At 34.1% G+C, this 19,568-nt stretch overlaps 2 protein-coding genes across 2 annotated transcripts; one reads left to right on the top strand and one right to left on the bottom strand.

Annotated features, from left to right (window-relative positions):
* The first annotated feature begins 12,401 nt into the window (after positions 1 to 12,401).
* On the top strand, positions 12,402 to 14,536 carry LOC148771605 (bidirectional sugar transporter SWEET1a-like). Its single transcript, XM_088815442.1, has 7 exons — positions 12,402 to 12,525; positions 12,990 to 13,061; positions 13,150 to 13,186; positions 13,414 to 13,509; positions 13,602 to 13,863; positions 14,059 to 14,178; positions 14,262 to 14,536. Exons 2-7 carry the CDS (start codon positions 12,992 to 12,994, stop codon positions 14,373 to 14,375), a joined length of 699 nt encoding a protein of 232 aa, XP_088671568.1. The 5' UTR covers positions 12,402 to 12,525; positions 12,990 to 12,991; the 3' UTR covers positions 14,376 to 14,536.
* A 3,548-nt stretch (positions 14,537 to 18,084) lies between these two features.
* LOC148771604 (uncharacterized) lies at positions 18,085 to 19,112 on the bottom strand. Its single transcript, XM_088816033.1, has 3 exons — positions 19,024 to 19,112; positions 18,791 to 18,949; positions 18,085 to 18,540 (listed from the first exon to the last, which is right to left on the bottom strand). The coding sequence occupies exons 2-3, from the start codon at positions 18,893 to 18,895 to the stop codon at positions 18,205 to 18,207; spliced, it is 441 nt and encodes a 146-aa protein (XP_088672159.1). The 5' UTR covers positions 18,896 to 18,949; positions 19,024 to 19,112; the 3' UTR covers positions 18,085 to 18,204.
* Between the last annotated feature and the right edge of the window lie 456 nt (positions 19,113 to 19,568).

The following is a 19,568-nucleotide window of genomic DNA, read 5'->3' as shown; positions in this document are numbered from 1 at the left end:
ACCATCTATAACTTAAATTTAGAACCTTAGACAGGCGATCTCTTACCCGCTCAAATTGCGGACTGTCACTTTGATGAGGCTGTCTTCCCGCCGTTAGGGGGAAGAAAGAACGTCCACACTAACGTTCCTGGAGAACGGCGTGAAGTCGTGTGGGACGACCCCACCGTGTCTTATTAAGATCCTCTACATCAGAGATTGCTATATAGATTAATAGATCATCCATACTAACGTTCCTGAAGTACGACGTGAAGTCGTGTGGGATGACAATATAGATTTGCAAGTAATATCCATAGTAACGTTCCCGAAGAACGGCGTGAAATCGTATGGGACGACTTAGAAATCTGCAAAGAACGTCGATACTAATGTTCCTAAAGAACAATATGAAGTCGTGTAGAACGAATAATGCCATACTCATTATCTGATTTGAAAAAGTGATGAGATCTCAAATAAGCCAGTAATGACATATGTCCTAGAAGGATAAAATATGGGTAGGCCATCAATCCCTGCTAACCAATCTTGCCTCCCTGCCTAGAAGAGGGGGAGAGCAAAGGGATCAAAGGATTCTCATCTCCAGAAGAGAATAATGCCCAACATCGAATCCGGTTAGCACAAGTACCAATGGGATCCCACCTGATCCATCTCATAAAACAATTCTAGAATATGGATTCGTCTAGGTGACGAAGTCGGGGGACGCCTCGACATCAATATCCATTCCCGAGAATAGGAAAATCATCGATGACAAATTTCCTTACACAGTAGCTACTGAACTTTTTATTGGGTGATGATATATAACCTTGATCAAATAAGTGTAAACAAAAGGATGATGGGCCGAAATGAGAGAAAAAAAAAAACAATACGAGCTGAATTTGATTCCTTGATAAAATGAAGAGTGTTGAGACCAGTAGTTCCTACAACTCCTTGAATTTCACCCATATTCGGAATATAAGTGAGTACTCACAAATGAATGAAATGAGATTGGGAACCAGAAGATTCATCTCATAGCTCAAATGAGATTGGGAACCAGAAGATTCATCTCATAGCTTAAACGAGATTGGAAGCCAGGAGAATCATCTCATACTCAATCAATGAAATGAGATTGGGAACCAGAAGATTCATCTCATAGCTCTAATGAGATTGGGAACCAGAAGATTCATCTCATAGCTTAAACGAGATTGGGAACCAGGAGACTCATCTCATTGCTCAAATGAGATTGGGAACCAGAAGATTCATCTCATAGCTTAAACGAGATTGGGAACCAGAAGATTCATCTCATAGCTTAAACGAGATTGGAAGCCAGGAGACTCATCTCATACTCAATCAATAAAATGAGATTGGAACCAGAAGATTCATCTCATAGCTTAAACGAGATTGGGAGCCAGAAGACTCATCTCATAGCTCGAACGAGATGTGGAGCCAGAAGACTCATCTCATAGTACAATGATTTATGGGCAAATGAGATTGGGAGCTCGAAGAATCATCTCATAATTCAAGGATTTCCTCAACAACCTGAGATTGATTTTAAAGAGGTATACTCTCTCATGATGAATGTTATTAAATACGTGGTCACAAAGTATCAAATGGGAATCTAGATACAAGTATTTATATGAAAGTTTCATAAGGACTTCGATTTCCCGAAGCAATTAGTTCCAGATCACGAAACATAAACTCAGCTGGGCTGAGACGTTCACTTTAATTATGACTAGAAATATTCCAGAAGACTATAGGACAATTGCCTAAGTGAATAATTGCTCGGAAGAGAATAGGTGAACAATAATTGGTTTTGATTGTTCCTATTACTACAATTTATAGTAAGGACATAAACTTGATTTAGACTAGAAGTCAAGTAAGAAAAACTCAATTGTTGAAAATTTGAGTTCAAGATCAAAGATCTAAATGAGACTAATTTGTTGTCTCTACCCACTTAAAATTTATCATGTCAATTATATTTTTGTCCATCAATCGAATTACATCCAGAAGATGTTATGGATAAAGAGAAATTATCGAGTAACACCTATGGGAGTTTGACAGTGGAATAGGTCCAATGATTCATTTTGTCCCATGGAGGAGGACGAGGAAGTGTTAGCACCAAAAGTGCCATATGTGAATGTAATATATGCATTATTATGCTTAACTCCATGTACTCGATATAATTTAGCGTTTTCGGTAAATTTATTAGGTAGACTTATCTCACCTTACCGACACGCCCTATACATCAATGAATGATGCGAAAACTTGTGATTTATATTGGCATTAACTAGAAGTCATATCCACACAAAGATCATTCCCAATCTATGGTTTAGTATTGGGAAAACAACTATGTCTTGGGGTTCTATGAAATGTACCTTAGTTGTCACTAGGTCAAATCATGCATGATGTTTGCTTCACGAGATAGTGAGTGAATGCACATGGCCTGAAGCCATGATTAGGCATGTTCGAGATTTTTGTGAATTGGCTACCACAAAAGATCCTAAGAGATTGTATTTAACTGCATTGAGCAAATGAAGACGAGCTTCATTAAATGTGACAACTCCAAGAACATAGTTATGAGGTTTTCTTCAATCAACAATAATAAGAGCTCAAACAATAATGATTCAGTAGATCATGAAACATGATAACTACGCTGACTTATTTACTAAGTTTTCGCCTAAAGTCACTTTGGAAAAGTATGTTAAGGATGCTGACTTGCGTAGATTATACAAGCTCGCTCCCTTGTAGACATCAGGGGGAGTTAATTTGAGGGGGAGTACCCTGTAGGTACTCAGTATCCAGAAGATACCTGAGTGCCCTGTTGTACTCTTTTTCCTTCGTGCGAGGTTTATTTTTCCCACAGGGTTTTAGTTACTCGACAAGGTTTTAATGAGGCAACATTTGTTGATTGAAAAGATTGTGCGTTGTACTCTTTTCCCTAACCGAGATTGTTTTTTCCCAATGGGTTTTATAACTCGGAAGGTTTTAACGAGGCAACACAAAAAGCACAATAGTGGTTTGATAGGAACCCAAGGGGGAGTGTTGTAAATAGTATGGAATGTGTGGTTTCCTAACATAACCACTTGATGGTTTTCAACTTTCCACTAGTTTATTAACTTCCCATATCTATATATGGTGTTAGTGGCGATGTAACTTCTACGTAACTTCCACATGTAACTCCTTTGTAACTTCCTGGTGGTTACCACCTATATAAATGAGAAACACTCCCTCCCCACGTATCCCACAATTTTCTCTCTACGGATTGTTGTTCTTTGCATTCTCTTTTTCTCTCTTTGTCTTGTTATTTACATTCTTATGTATTTCCACAAACACAAACCAAAGAGCTAGATAAATAGGCCATTTTACAACAGTTTTTAATTAATAAAAGTTGTTTTGGATTTATCTTAGATAATAAAAAATAAAATTGGGCCTATAATGACCCTTGTGTAATGAGGGGTTTTTGTCAAATTTTCTCACAAGAAAAATCCTTTTATATATATCAAAATTACCCCCAACTCCTTGAAACCCTAAATCAATTCCAATTTTATATTTACACCCCAATTTGACTCGATTAACTAATTTTGACCCTTATTCCAATTTTGACCCCCACCGCCGGTCTTTGGCGTTAACTTTTTTTTTTGAATTTTCTTTTTCTGATTTTGTTTTCCTGCAGGTCAACCGCCGGTCTCCGGCGTTGACTTTTTTTTCTTTCGGAAAACTTGTTATTCTTTAAAAAATTATTTTAATTAATATTACTGTCTTGGCCTTCTATATTACTGTCTCCAACAGTAATAATACTGACAGGGACAATAATTTAACTGTTTGAGGCAGTAATTTTACCGTATTAATTTATTTTAACGTCTTGGCCTGCAATTTTGCTGTCTTCGACCATAGTATTAATGTCTCCGGCTGTAATATTACTGTCTCATGTAGGGGTGCAAGTTGGAACGGAAATTCCAATTTCCGCCGGTTCCAATCCGAAAAGTTCCAATTTTGGAACAACTTTTTTCATTCCGACTTCCGAAATTCCGATTTCCGATTTTTCCGATTTTTTTGGATTGGAATTGGAATTATATAAAATAAATTTGGAATTTCCAATTTCCGATCCGATTTGATTTCCGAAATTAATTCCAAAAATTTTCGATTTTTTTTTCCCGAAAATACACCTAAAAATAATAAATATTATATAATATTTATTTTTCCGATAAATACACCTATAATTTTTTTTTTAGGATTTTGACATAATGAATTGTTGTTAGGAGTTTTATTAAATATTATGTTGTGTTTTTTTTTAATTTGTTTTTTGAACTGAAATTAGTAATTATTAGTTTTACTTTTATGGACGTGGATGTTCTTATTTTTGGAAAATTATGAACATTTAAGAAAAAAATTGCTAATTTTTGAAAATTTTAAGCATATGTAATTTCCGATTTTTTCCGAAATTCCGAAATTTCCGGGCCTTTTGGAATTGGAATGTATTTTAGATTCCGAAAATTTTGGAATTGGAATCGGAATTGATTTTGTACTTCCGAAACTTTTTGGAAATTTTCCGAAAAGGCTAATTCCGATCCGATCCATCCGACTTTCACCCCTAGTCTCATGCAATAATATTATTGTTTCGGACAATAATATTAGTAATATTGTTGTTCGGGAAAGTAACATTCATAATATTACTGTTCGGGGCAGTAATATTAGTGTTTGGGATAGCAATATTACTGTTTGGGACAGTAATATTGGTGTTCGGGAAAGTAACATTCATAATATTCTTTTTTTTTGAACTTTTTTTTTTCTCTCTAAATTATTACTACCTGAGACAATAATTTTGTTGTTAACACAATAATTTAGAGAGCAAAAAATGTTTCAAAAAAAAAAGAATTCAACGCCAGAGAACTGCGCGATCAACGCCGGAATTTGGCCGGAAATTTTTTTATTCAGAAAAACAATTATTTTCTGAAAAAAAAATATGAAAATGGGAGTTAGTGTGATATATTTGTTCAAATTTGGGTCAATGTGCAATATTAATGAAGTTGGAGTATAATAAATAGAATTGATGAAAATTATATTATGAAAGGTATTTTAGAAAGAAAACATAGAGATGGATTTATTTACAAGACTTTTTTTTCATATGTACCTATATGATATGCTTAATTGGGCCAACCCAATGGGCCTACAATTTCTTTATTTAATGGGTCACGAACCCAATATTTAAGACCACTATCACCGAGGCCCAATCACCTTCAAGTAAGGTTTGGGCCCGACAATCTCAACTAAGCTATAAATAAAGGTTTGAACTCATTCCTTAAGGTACGTCCTATTATCGGAGTAATACTATAATTTGTATTCTCTCAACTATTTCCACAATCCTCACGTCTGACTTGAGCGTCGGAGGGGTTTCCACCGGATCAACCCCCGGCCTAGTTCACGTGTTCTTTGTTCATAGGTATCTCAGGGCCATCTAGCACGTGAGCAGTGATCCACTTTGCTCTCCCAACTCCCTCGATCTCAACTACTTAAGGTGATCTATTTTTAGCATCATCAATATGGCGCCGTCTGTGGGAAAGCATACAAGATCACGTAGCGAGCATGATGTCCCTGAGTTATCTACTCGGAGAGAACGTGCCAATGCTAACAACCTTCCACCTCGTGGAGGCTTTGTCTTTCCACTTCCTCCTCGTAATCAAGATCCACCTCATGAGGTCCAGATAAATCCTCCGCAGGATCCACCACTCCCCACTCCCCGAACGGTTCAAATACCGAAGAGGCCCTCCAACACATGATTGCGGAAGTTTCAGCTCGAGCTGCCACTGAAGCAGTGGCACAATACATCGCCACAACGGGAGTCAACGCTCCCCTTGCATCTCCACCCGTGGCACAACGACCTCCACCGCCACCGGATAACACATCCACCTCAGACCATATGTCTCGAATGCAACAATCTACTCATCGCCTTAATGCACGAACTGGGCGACAAGTCTCACGTTCACCTTCAAGAGGCAACGCCTCTCGCCAACGAGTACCTCCACACAATGCTGGAGATGATGAAACTGACAGTCGGGTATCTCACTCAAATCACCTCCCCCACATAGGTAATCCTATTGGTGGTAGGGCAATACCTCCAATAAGGCGCAGTCCATTTACTGTCGCAATAATCAATGAGATACTACCCCAACGGGTAAAGGTCTCGAGTCTACCCCAGTTCGATGGAACTAGTGACCCTCATGAGCACCTTGAAATGTTCTACGCCATTGCAGATCTATATGGCCCAACTGATGCGGCGATGTGCAAGATGTTTCGCACAACGCTCTCCGAACGAGCATTGAGCTGGTTCAACTCCTTGCCCACTGGGTCAATTGAAGCTCTCTCCCAACTAACGGATCGCTTCACCCACCATTTCGCTATCAACAAAGAGTACGCTAAGACTCCCGCGTACCTCTTCACTATCACCCAGAGAGAGGGCGAGACCCTCCACAACTACATTCAACGATTTGTAGAGGCAGCTCACAAAGTTCCTAACGTGGGAGAAAGCATGCTCGCTGGAATCATTCAACAAACTTGAAGGAAGGTAGATTCAAGGAATCTATTGCAGGAAGACCTCCAACCACTCTAGAAGAACTACTAAGTCGCGCTGAGAAACACGTGCGCATCGAAGAGGCTTCAGCCCTCCCTCATCCCAAGAGGAAAAGAGATGAAGATCACTTTAACACCCTGCAACGAGATGGCCGACGACAATCGTCGACATCTCATTGAGAATCTCCTTCTACATCCCTAGACTTCCAATGAGGTCAATGACACTTAGAGTCTCTCGAGTCCATAACATTATTAGTGATCGCATCATCCTAAACTGGGGGGGCTATCCTACCTTAAGGATGATGCATCCCCTCACCTCTCGACATCAATTGGACGAAACATCTACAACATCTACTTAGTACAAGTTTAGTTATTTTGAGCGATTCGCTCCCTACTTGTTTAGTTACATTCGCCTCAAGTAGGCTTGTAACCTTCACATTTTCAAGCAATGAATAAAACAAGTTATTTCCCTTACACTTGGTGTTATTGCTCAACAACTACTTAATTATTATCTCAATCTGCGCACGTGATCAGCGAGCTTCATCCATCGCGAGACAATGCCCAATGGTTTGACATCTCATCTCAAGGTTGGTATTCCCCCATACATTTCTACCCTAAGGGTTAGACATCCCATCCCAAGAGTTGGGTATCACCACTCTACCACAAGGATTAGACATGCCTCAAAGGTTGGACATCAACCACCTCCCAGAAAAAAAAAAAAAAAAAAAAAAATTCGGCGAAAAAAAATCCGGAAGAAAAAAAAATCAAAACCGCCGGTCAACCCTGAAATCCGGCGGCAAAAAATGTTTTTTGAAAAAAAAGGTTTTGGGTCAAAATTGAATAATTTGTGAAATTTGGGGTCAAATTGAGGTTAAATTAAGTTAAGGATGAAATTGGAGCATAATAAAGTATGAGGGCTATTTTAGTCTTTTACAAAAATCTGGACCATATGTGGACTTATTGGTAAATAAGTTTTTTGTCTGGATCTCTTTATGAATAAGTACCCATCGATGGACTTATTTGTAAGAACCCTCTTTTTATTAACTAAATAGTAAAAATTATAAATGTATGTCCTGACAGAATGCTAAATGCGTTGGGCAGAAATTACACGTGGGGCTAATAAAGTACTTGAATATCTATTACTCCCTCCGTTCCCCATTAAGTGTCGTTTTTGGCTTTGCACAAGGATTAAGAAGCTCAATAAATGTGTCTTGATTTTAGGTAAAATATATTAGAAAGACTAAAATAACATTGATTATTTAATGATGTGATAAGAGAGAGTTAATACTTATAGTTGAATTAATCTATATATAATATAAAAAGAGGATCTATGCCCTCAACGATTGACATGTGGCAAATGATGATGTCATTTGTCAAAATTGCTTAGTTGGAGTTCAATTGATGAGGTGGATTCTTCAATTGATTAAGTGGCATTTTTATTTATGGATGTTTTTAAGTTTTTTCCTATTTTACATTTACACAATCATTAAATAATTACCACATGTATATATATTATTTCCAAAGTTAATATTTTATAAATTCGAAATAAAAAAATCTTATTTATATTTTCAGTATTTCAAAATATATTTATTGAAAAAAATTCATGAAACTCAATTTTTTTACGAATATTCAAATAATTTTCATAAAAAAATATTTTTTTTAAATACTAAAATATTAAAATAAAGGAATATGTTGTTGTTGTTTTTTTCTGTTTTTTTTTTAAATTTTTAATATTTTAGAATATTCGAATATCCATTCCATTAAAAATAATAATAAAAAAATGTTTTATTTTTTAATTGAACTATTTAATAAATATACAATATTTTTTGTATATAATTTTTATTATACCATATTTCAAATTAAAAATAATTATACTATTTAATAAATATGCAATATTTTGAAATTTGAAAATTTAATAATTTAAATGCAGTATATTTTAACAATTTAAAGCATATTTGTTGTTTTCTAAATTTTTTGTGATCTCCAGCCCGCAATTGTTAGGACAAGAAATTGTTTTCTAAATGCAGTAGTTTTAAAGTATATTTCAAAAACACTATTTATTATATAATATGTTTCGAACTGTAAACCGGATTATGCATTATATTTGTCAATTACTATTTCAAATAAAATATCAAATCACCAATACAAATGAATTCCTTAATATTCCAAGATTTCTTCATATCATCTTTGATTGATTTAATTTACACTTTAATTCAAAATTGAATGGTAAAAAATAAAAATCGTATCTTCATATTTAATGTTTTTATATTGCAAGATTTTTTTCCACAAGTTATTATTTTATTTTTTTGGGTTGTTTCCTTTATTTGTTTGATTTGATTTGATTTACTAATATATAAATCTTTTGAATTTTTTATTTTTCCATAGAATTAAGTTCATTTTCAATACTATATAAACCCCTCAATGTTCATTTCATTTTTATCTACCACCATTTGATTACAAAGTGCACAATGTTCGTATTATACAGTTTCATATTACATTTTTTTATAATTATTTTTATATATACATATTAGTACTATTTGTATTTCTTTCTTTTGGGTTTTAATTTTAATATACTTTTTTAATTGTTTTCATGCAGTTTATTAAATAAAGTCGTTCGTACTTTATGAAGATCAAAAAAATTATTTGCACTCATTTCAAACAATGTGTTCTTTGCAACGCATATTTTGATCCTAATTTCGATCCATGTATGTGCGTCTCGTGTAGGGAATCAATCAAAGTCGTTCCACGCTCTGGATCTTGCATTGTATGTTCCTTGAAAATATAGTATTTTTATAATTAAAAATTTACATTAACATCATTCCATGTATTTTGATATCATATTAATTTTCATTTATTTTAATTCTTGCAAATATAGTATATTTATAGACTTAAATGTTTAAACCGAATTGAAAAATTTAATTTTTATATATTACAAAATTTATATTTTTATTATTAAAATACAAAAACAAATGTATATATATTTCATATATTTTGATTTTTTTCTAAAATTTGGATATGCATTTATTATATAAATCATTTCTCTATAATATGTATATTATATACCATAATATCTTAAGTTTTTATCATTTCAATATATGATAATATCATAACAAGTTGAGTTTATTGCGAGATTTTTTGATAATATATACGAATTGCATAATATAAACTATGCATGGTTTTTATATTTTGCATGATATCTATTAGTATTAGACATGGCCACGGGCCGGGCCGGGTCGGGTCTGGGTCCGGGTCGGACCCGTCGGGTCCGGGTCCTACTTTTTCGGGACCCGAAACCGACCCGCGTGGAGGCGGGTCCGGGTCCGGGTCAGGTCCACTCGGGTCCTTCCGCGTCCAGGCTGGGTCCGGGTCGGGTCCGGGTTCAAAATCGGTTCTTGAATTTTTTTTTATTTATTGAATTTTATTATTTTCGGGTCGGGTCCGGTTCGAGTCCGGGTGGACCCGAGTTTCTAGCCGGGGAAATTAAAAAAAATAAATAAAAAAATTGAATTTTCGGGTCGGGTCCGGGTCGGTTCCGGGTGGACCCGAGTTTCTAGCCATTATAATTTAAAAAAAAAAACATTTTTTGAATGCTCGAACCGGGTCCGGGCCAGGTCCGGGTCGGGTCCGGTTCGGGTCCGGTTTATAGCCGTTATATTTTCAAATTTTGGAAAAATATATATATTTATTCGGGTGGACCCGACGGGTCCTCGGGTCCGGGTCCTCGGGTCCACCCGCCGGGTGGACCCGTCGGGTCTCGGGTCCAAAATATCGGGACCCGAAACCGACCCATACATTTCCGGGTCCGGGTCCGGGTCCGGGTCCATGGTCAACAGGGCGGGGCGGGGCAGTCACCGGGTCGGGTCCGGGCGGGTCCGGGTCAGACCCGGCCCGTGGCCATGTCTACTTTATGGTAGTCCGTAAGTATTTTGGTTTGTTTAATAATAAAGTATGAGTATGATTATAAGTATTATTTTGAGTACGAATATAAAGATTAGTATCAGTATCAGTATTAGTATCGGTACCGGTATCGGTATCGGAATCGGTATCGGTATCGGTATCGGTAACGGTATCGGTATCAGCATTAACATTATTTTTATCATTATCATTAGCATTAGCATTAACATTAGTATCAGTATTAGTATTAGTATTAGTATTACGATTAGTGTTAGTATCAGTATTCACATTAGTATTAGTATTAGTATTAGTATTAATATTAGTGAATATAATATGTATCAATATCAGTATAACTATTATCGTTATTAATATACTATTAGTATTAGTATTAGTATTAGCATTAGTATTAGCATTAGCATTTGTATTAGTATTAGTATTAGTATTAGTATTAGTATTACTATTAGTATTAGTATTAGTATTAGTATTGGTATTAGTATTAATATTAGTATAATTAGTATTAGTATTAGTATTAGTATTAGTATTAGGATTAGTATTAGTAATAATATTAGTATTAGTATTAGTATTAGTATTAGTATCAACATTAGTATTACAAGTTGCATGGACAATTATATATCGTAATGCAGATAATAGAGTATGGGTAGCATAAAGAAATTTATCAAGTTGGAATCAGGCGAATAATGTTATTAACAATTTTGTCTACAAGGAGGGTTTATAAGTGATTATGAAGGTATAGCACAAAATTTTGTGATTTTATAACAAAAAATTTCATCTCTAATGTACATTAGCGCCGCTCCAATAAATTTTTTTTAATCTAGGTAATTTTATATAAATTGTATTTATTTTACATTTTTAGTTGATTTATTATTCAGTAATGTGTACGACTGAGAGAATATGAACAATGCAAAATGTGTAGGTTACTCACAAGGTATTAGATGAGTTGTAAACGATTTCAATGCATGTATAAAATATCACTTTGATAACTAAATTTCATGTTAAAGATTCGAGTGCATTGGGCGAGATAGTTTTACGATTTGGGTCAGATGAGGTATTGTATATTTTATATCACAAGTATTTATTTTATATTTTATTTTATTATTATTTTTGTTTAAGTTTTGTATTTAAATCAGATGGAATGGATATTTTTTTTGTTTTGGAGTATATCATATTATATATCAATTTATTAAAGTTTTTACTATATTATTTTATTTAAATGTATTTTCATTGTTCGTGACCGTAGCTTCATGTTATATTGTACCAACATTTAGATTAATGTACAAGAGTGGTCCATTCATTCGATTCCCCACTTGGAGTTGGTTGTGGCATTTCGGCGTGGATGGTTTGTACAAGATTGCCATTTTATATTTATGTAGACTTTTTGGTGATGATATAAAATACGAAATTGTTATTTTTTATTCGGTCGTATTCGACTTAAATCCTCGACCTTTTTTTAGTTCGGTGATTTTTTAGAATAATTTCTTTTGATCTAAAATTTGATCCCGTGCATCGCACGGGTGAGATACTAGTAAGGTTAAAACAGGAAAAAATGCATTTAATGCAGTATTAGAAATCTAAAGTGACAAATAATATAAAACAAAAATATTTTAAAAAAAAGACAGTTATTGCGGAACAGAGGGAGTACAATACAAAGTACATGAGATGATTAGAAGTCTAGCGGCGGACGATTCTATATTGGCGTATAAAAAAGGAAAAGAAAAAATACGACTCACCGTCAAGCATCAGAATCGCGTCAGCACCACCAATCTGCCCCGGTAATTAATTTCTCTCGATTTCTATTTCTCCGCCTAAATGAGTTTTGGCTGAATTGCGCACTCCTTTTTTTTTTTTCGTTTTCGTTTGCCTTTTCTATTTCCCTAACAATTATCGCCAGAAACCACTAATTTTCCAGTAAAATTGAATTAAGAGCTCTCTAATTTTCGATTTGAAGGGATTTTAATAAGCGCACGACGTAGTTATATTCAATTAGCCACTTCTTTGGAAGACCTTTAACAATTTTTTCCAATTCCCCACTCAATTCTATATATGAGTTGTTGATATAAAGTTTGATTTCAGCATTAGGTGAAAGATTTCGTCCCTTTTAGTTTCGTTTGGTGCATTTTTTTTCCCAATTGTTTCCAGTTTTATCTTCAAGAAACGTTGATGAATGTTGATTCAAGAAATTTGCGAATTCCCACCTGTACTATGTACTATAATTCAGAAGAGGTGTACTCAGGTTTCGTTGCGCTTCGGTATCACTTTGTGTTATTGTGCATATAACTTGTGTTTTATCTATGTTCTACAAAAAAAAGATAGGCATATAACTTGTGTTTTATCTATGTTTTATCTATCTTTTTTGTTATTAATAAAAAAGAAAAATAAATTGTGTTGATTATTGTTACTTTATGCAATTTCATTTACAATTCCTTTTTTTTTATAAAGTTTCCATTAGAAGATCGGATGGCATTGCTGTTGTTAACAACTTTGTCTATATAAACTCGTTAAACTTTTACATCCCGTTGTTAAATTCAATTTAACTATTATAGATATGGAGGATGGTATCGTTTTAACTATCATAGATATGGAGAATAAAGTGCAAACTGCGGTCGGCATTGCTGGTGGGTTTTTTCTTTTTTACTATTCCATTTACATATTTTATTTCTCTACGGTTGTGTTTCAATTCTTGTTTTCTTTTTCTTGAAACAGGAATAATTTCGGGGGTATTTCTTTACTTGACACCGATGTAAGTTTCACGACTTAATCAATTTGAAATTGCAGTTTGACAGGTTTCTTTTATCTTGTGTTATTAAAGATATGGGTCTATTGTTTTACTATGTTGTTTAGGGGACTAATATTTTAGTTTTTCTTCATTTGTGTTTCAACTTTCTTGGAAAAATATCATGATATGTTACATAGTTGGTGAGACACTATTTATACCTAATGTTTGTTGTGCGCAAATTTTCTTAATAGGAAAATTGTCATAAGGATTGCGGAGGAAAGATCATCGGAAAAGTTATCAGTAACCCCGTATTTTCTTGCATATCTGAACTGCGTGTTTTATATGGGGTACGTGTGTTTGGTTTCTTCTATAATTGAAACTGCCAACATTAGTCTCATTCATAGAATAATCTAATTTGTTGATTTTCCTTTCTTGATAGGTATACAGCATGGTCATCAAATTGGCTTGCAGTCATTGCGAATGCATTAGATGCTCTCATTGTTTTTCATTATGTGATGATTTTTATGTTTCTTTCACCAATTAACTTGATTGCATATACGCGTGTGGGAGCACTCATTGTTGTATTTGTGGTTTTAGTCACATTTATTTTTGTTCCCTTGTCAATGCATGAGCATCTGGGGCTGCTTTTCAATGGATTGGTAGCCACTGCATTCTCCATTGCTCTTTATATCACATCACTAGTAAGTATCTCTTCTTCATAAATCTTTTTATTATTTTGACTGCGGCATGTATGTTTTGTTTATTGTTAATACTGAAGAAAATTTATAAAATGATGTACTGTATTTTGCCATCCAATTAATGGTATTTGCAATTATTTTTATTGAGTGACGACATTTCTTAATTAGTTGGTGATTTTTTGACGGAAAAAACTCTAGTTTTTGGTGATCCAAAGAAAAGAGGTGGAATTCATGTCATTCTACACGTCGATCTTGATGTTGTTGAACGGGGCATTCTGGTTTGTCTTTGGCTTACTTAGACAAGACTTTTTTATTGTTGTAAGTATAATAAATATTGCAACTCATTTGATTTTCAGATTTGTTTCTTAAATGTCCGTCAACTAAATATGTTCATTCTCCAGCTATTAAATGGAGTTGGCTGTGGAGTGGGAGCAGCACAAATATACCTCATGTATCCAAATAACAAAGGCAAAATTGTGAAGAAAGGAGGAGAAAATAAAACCAAGATTGCATGATTTATTTAAAGGTTAATTTTGAAGGGAACTTGCAAAACCTAGTATATGTCTGTGAAATTTGGCTTCAAAAATAGTGCCCATAGTTATTTGTTTATTTATGTATGTTTTATGGGTCTCAAAAACTGGTGTACCATAACCGCCTCACTCTAGTACTTATAATTCCCCCCACGTTCTCGTAATTACGCAAACCCCCCCTGAGGTATGCATACATCTTATAAATCGCTCTAACGGTGTTAAACTCGATAGAATCTTTTTGATTCTCCCGAATATTCCTCCGATAATACCAATTTTGCCCTTGTACACGAAATTACCCTTAGGGGGGTAATTGTAAGCATTTTATTTAATGAGGGGTCATAAATATATACTCTTCATGAAATATATAAGTGTCTGCAAAATACTTATTTTTCTTAAATTAAACCCAAATATAATCAATCATTATGAGTGTACAATGTATTTTTATTGGATTAAAAAAATCAATGGATGAGATTTCAAAATTTAATTATTTTTTATATATAAAATTAAATATTTTACAATTCGAGAAATACAACCATGCATCATTCAAGCTAAAAACATAAATTCGTATGAATACTCCTCTGGATAAATGAAATCAATTAAAATATATAAATAAAAAAAATAAAAAAATTATAATATCAAATTATCAATACAAATTACAAAGTAATAAATAAATTTATAAAAGCAATAAATCATCAACTGAAAGGGATGTCAGGGGGGATTTTCGTTATTTAGGCTTACCTCAGGGGGGTTTTGGTAATTTGCCCTTTATTTTTTACATATTTAACAGAAGGATATAATAGACATTTCACGTTTTCGGTTAAAAAAATTCGGTCAACCGTTAGTTAAGGGGGGTTTTCGTAATTACGAGAACGTGAGGGGGATTTTCGTTATTTAGGCTTACCTCAGAGGGGTTTTGGTAATTTGCCCTTATATTTATATGAATGAAGAAAATGTTAGAATTTTTTACATTAACAAACTTTTCATATTCTCAAGATTGGATTTGATTAAATTTATGAATTAATTTACTAGTTGTTAACTTGTTTAATATATATATATATATATATATATATATATATATATATATATATATATATATATATATATATATATATATATATATATATATATATATATATATATATATATATATATATATATATATATATATATATATTAACTTAGTCGGGTTTTATTCGGGTTGAGCCATGGTAAGCTCAAACTCGGCTCATAGTTTAATCGGGTTTAATAAAAAGTCTCAAACTCGACCCGACTCCCAATTTATCAAAATAATATAATATGGTAATTTCAAGTAATATTAAATAGGGACATTTTGGATAATTCCACTCAATTGGGTTTATAACAAATATGAATTAAAAAATTGGATTTATCAAGAAGTCAAAATTGAATGAGGGGTGTTTGACAAATAGCCCCATATTTCTAAGACAAAAAAATAGGATGTCCTTTTTTTAATTAAGTGCATTCGTCACGGGCCTATTTGCCATTACCCTATTAAGCTAGATCTTTGTATTATTTTTTTGAGTAAAAAACAGTTTACCCCCTAAATTAAAGCCCGTTTTGCACTTTGCCCCCCAAACAAAAAAAAAATGCACGTTTTTACCTGAACTTGTTAATTCATTGCACGGTGCCTCCTAAAAGGAATATTCCGGCAATTTTGACGGAAATATGACTACACGTGTATTGCACATGAGATTTGCAGGGGCAAATTGGTCACTTACCTTACATTATATATTTTAATATTTAAAACAAAATAATAATAATAATAAATAAATAAAAAGGAAAAAGAACAAAAATGAGCATCCCGTAGACCACCATGGCACCACCATTGAAGCAGTCTTGCAGCAGCTGCTGGACTTTCGGGATTCGGGTGGAGCCGCCGACGAGAACCACCTCGTGCACCGTAGATTTATCAATTTTCGCATCCCGTGAGCACTTTTCGGACTGTAAATTCGTTCCCGAGGTTTCTGTTACAGAATCCCGAAAATATAAGAAAATGTGCGAATAAGGCCGAGGAAATGGGCGTCAAAAGGGGTTCGAAAATGTTCATTCACGCGGTTCGGACAGTTGCTTCGATGAGCGACGAGACGTGGGAAATGAAGTTGCAGGCTTTTCGGGATCTCGGGTTTTCGGAAGACGACATTTTGAGGGCTTTTAGGTAGTCGGTTCCGGCTTTTGCTGTTTCTGTGGAGAAGATGAATAAGGTTAAAGAGGTTGTCGTTTCTAGCGGGAAGTACGACATGGCGTGTATTATCAGCCACCCGATATCGTTTATTTGCAGCGTTGAAAAGAGGTATAAACCGAGGCTGCAAGTTTTAAGGATTTTGGAAAGTAAGAATTGGATTACAAAGTGGCCAAGCTTTAGTACAATGTACAGCATATCAGACGAGCAGTTTTTCGACAAATTTGTCGGCCCTTATCAACATCAAGTTGGTCATGTATCGATGCCGAAGCGTGCAACCCGTGGCAAAAAAATGAGGTTAAACGAATCTTGATTATGAAATTAATTTTATTATTTTGACTTTAGATTACCGAAGCCTATTGGAAGGTAAAGATACTTTTTGAGTATTTATACTTCATTGTATTCTTGGTGCTAAACTTAGTTGTTTTGTACGATTCTTGGACAAGGTTTTAGTATTGATGTTTCGTTACTGGCTTATAAATCGTTTAGCGAGGAATTTACATCGGTGACTAGCCGTCTGTAATATGTGTGACGATCATCCTTTAGTATCTCCAAAGATCGATTTTTTTACTTATCATTTTCATCAATGATATGAAAAACATAGATAATGTTTGGATTCATTTGTAGAGTTATTTTCATTTTACTTTGCGGAAATATATATTGAGGGAATAATTTGAGAATAAAAGTAATGATTGTTTATATTTTAAGACGAGATAAATATACTGTAGTAGTCAAATCTAGTTTGAATGTGTTGGAAACTCGTATTTTAGAAGAAGAATTTGAATAATAAAGTGAGCAAAATGAGTTTCTTAGTCCTGAAGTTTGTTAGTTGGGAGATTTAGTTCACCTCATTTCAAAATTAGGATTTTAGTCTTGTAAATTACAAAATTTGAAAATATTGGTCCTATGACCTGCTATAATCGGCACTAGGCCAAAACAGTCGACTGGCGACGAAATTTGGCGACGAAAATGTGTATTTGGCGACGATTTTTTTTTGTTTGCGACGAATTATTTTCGTCGCCAAATCCTACACAAAACGTCGCCAAACGTCCCGTCGCAAGGTCGGCAACGAAACGACATTTTCGACGCAAAGGTTGGCGACGAATTTCATAAATCGTCGCAACATTCGTATTTTCTGGAAAAAAATGGTTTTTTTAATATTCGCGACGGATCCTATACTTTCGTCGCTTACACGTTGCGACGAATACGTAATAAGTCGCAAACGTTGGCGACGAATGTTATTTTCGTCGCTATTGTGAGCGACGTTTTGTGACGTTTTCGTCGCTACGTTTACGAAAAATATTTGCGACTAATGTCCGTTTTCGTCGCAAGACCCACGATTTATTTGCGGCGATTTTTTTATTTATTCGTCGCTAGGTTTTTTATTTTTTTTTAATATAATTTCTGGTTTATTTATTTTTTCATTTAAGAAATTCAACCTGTATTCAGCAGTTGTACAAAAAAAAAATACACTTATATCGAAAATATTAAAACCAATTATACGGATTAAATATCAATGTAGCACAAAACATAAATTAAAAAAGTACATAAAACTTAAAAGCATATAATGTAGTGTTGCAAAGTTTAATTCAAAAACCAAACAAAGTTCATCACTTTTTATACTCCACCATCATTGGAAGGAGTAGATGTCGAGGCTTGTAGTCCAAAACGGCCGACCAAGGTGTTCACAATTTCTCGGGTTTCTTTCAATTCCGCTTCCAATCTTTCCATTTTTTCATCTTTAAGTAGCATTTGCTCTTTCATTGAATTCATTTCCATTTGCACTTTTGGCGGAATTGAAGAAAATCTCGACTTTGAACTCTTTGTGGTGGTTGCAATCTTAATTCCAAGCCCTTTGCTTTTCCCGAGCACTTTTTCTATCGCAGTTGAGTTGGCCGTGCTTTCGTCACTTCCATCACGAATTGTCTCATCGTACACTCGTTCCAAATCAGCCTGAAAATGATAAAGTACACTTGTTTAGCAAAAATTTCGACAGCATAACAACTAATAAATGAACATCCCCAAAAAAACCATCCATGTACGCAACAATTTAACATTATTTTAAACAAATATTCATATCCACATATCTCAACTACGTACTAATTTAACATATCAAATAGTTTACATATGATAAACATGCGACAACAATAAACATAAATAATTAACATACAACCAACTGAAGATAAAATTGCATTACACTTACCGAAATGCGAAGTTGTTTAGGAGTTGCTATCCCATTATACGGTTCTTCTGTATCTCCTTCCTCACTAATACTTGGCCCGGTTTCCCTCAGTACATCAATACCCATATATGCTTTCTTATACGTATCAAACACCGTAGGATTTTTGCCCAATTTTTTAAACTATATTAAAATATTATAAAGTAAGTATTTATTTTAAACTTAAATAAATTAAAATTGTAGATCAAATTACTTACATGATTGTGGGACGAACTATTGATACTTGTTCGACCCCAATGGTGGTCTGTCGAGACTTTCTTTCGGGAGTCCTTGCATTTGGTTGATTTGGACTGTGAACAATAACACAAAAAAATAAATCTCTTTAATATATTTAAACATGATCCATAAATTAAATATATATAATTTACCTTCCCATCAACACCAGGAGTACTGGAAATAGAATGAAATTGATCACATAGTTTCTCCCAAGTTTGAACACTAATCCTATTTGGACAATTTGCCTTAGCCGTGGCAAGGTCTGGAGCTCTATCAAAGACTGCCTTCAATCGTTTAGTTTTCGCATCTTTCCAACGACCGTTAGCAGTCTCATTGAACCATTTTTTTGTAGCCTCATTTTCAGGAAGTTTCCAAGTTTCCTAAAAAAAATAAAAAAAATATACAATTGAAATGAAACATAAAATTAAATAACTTAAATAAAATAAAAATTACATACAAATACCTTAAACGCTTTCCACAGTCCCTCGACACGGCCCATTTTTTTGTGGTTAGGCCAAGAAATACA

Source organism: Erythranthe guttata, chromosome 3 (assembly GCF_056151865.1).
Source record: "Erythranthe guttata isolate IM_541 chromosome 3, IM_541, whole genome shotgun sequence".
In the NCBI taxonomy this organism is placed as follows: domain Eukaryota; kingdom Viridiplantae; phylum Streptophyta; class Magnoliopsida; order Lamiales; family Phrymaceae; genus Erythranthe; species Erythranthe guttata.
Note: the sequence above shows the minus strand (reverse complement) of the source record. Positions and strands in the feature narration are given on the sequence as shown.

Bases quoted from the DNA above. Each gene is read 5' to 3' on its own strand.
- LOC148771604 (XM_088816033.1), bottom strand. From the start codon at position 18,895: ATGGGTATTGATGTACTGAGGGAAACCGGGCCAAGTATTAGTGAGGAA. The intron at 18,541-18,790 runs GTAAGTGTAATG...TATCATTTTCAG, and splicing joins CTAAACAACTTCGCATTTCG to GCTGATTTGGAACGAGTGTA.
- LOC148771605 (XM_088815442.1), top strand. From the start codon at position 12,992: ATGGAGGATGGTATCGTTTTAACTATCATAGATATGGAGAATAAAGTG. The intron at 13,187-13,413 runs GTAAGTTTCACG...TTTTCTTAATAG, and splicing joins TTTCTTTACTTGACACCGAT to GAAAATTGTCATAAGGATTG. The intron at 14,179-14,261 runs GTAAGTATAATA...TTCATTCTCCAG, and splicing joins GACAAGACTTTTTTATTGTT to CTATTAAATGGAGTTGGCTG.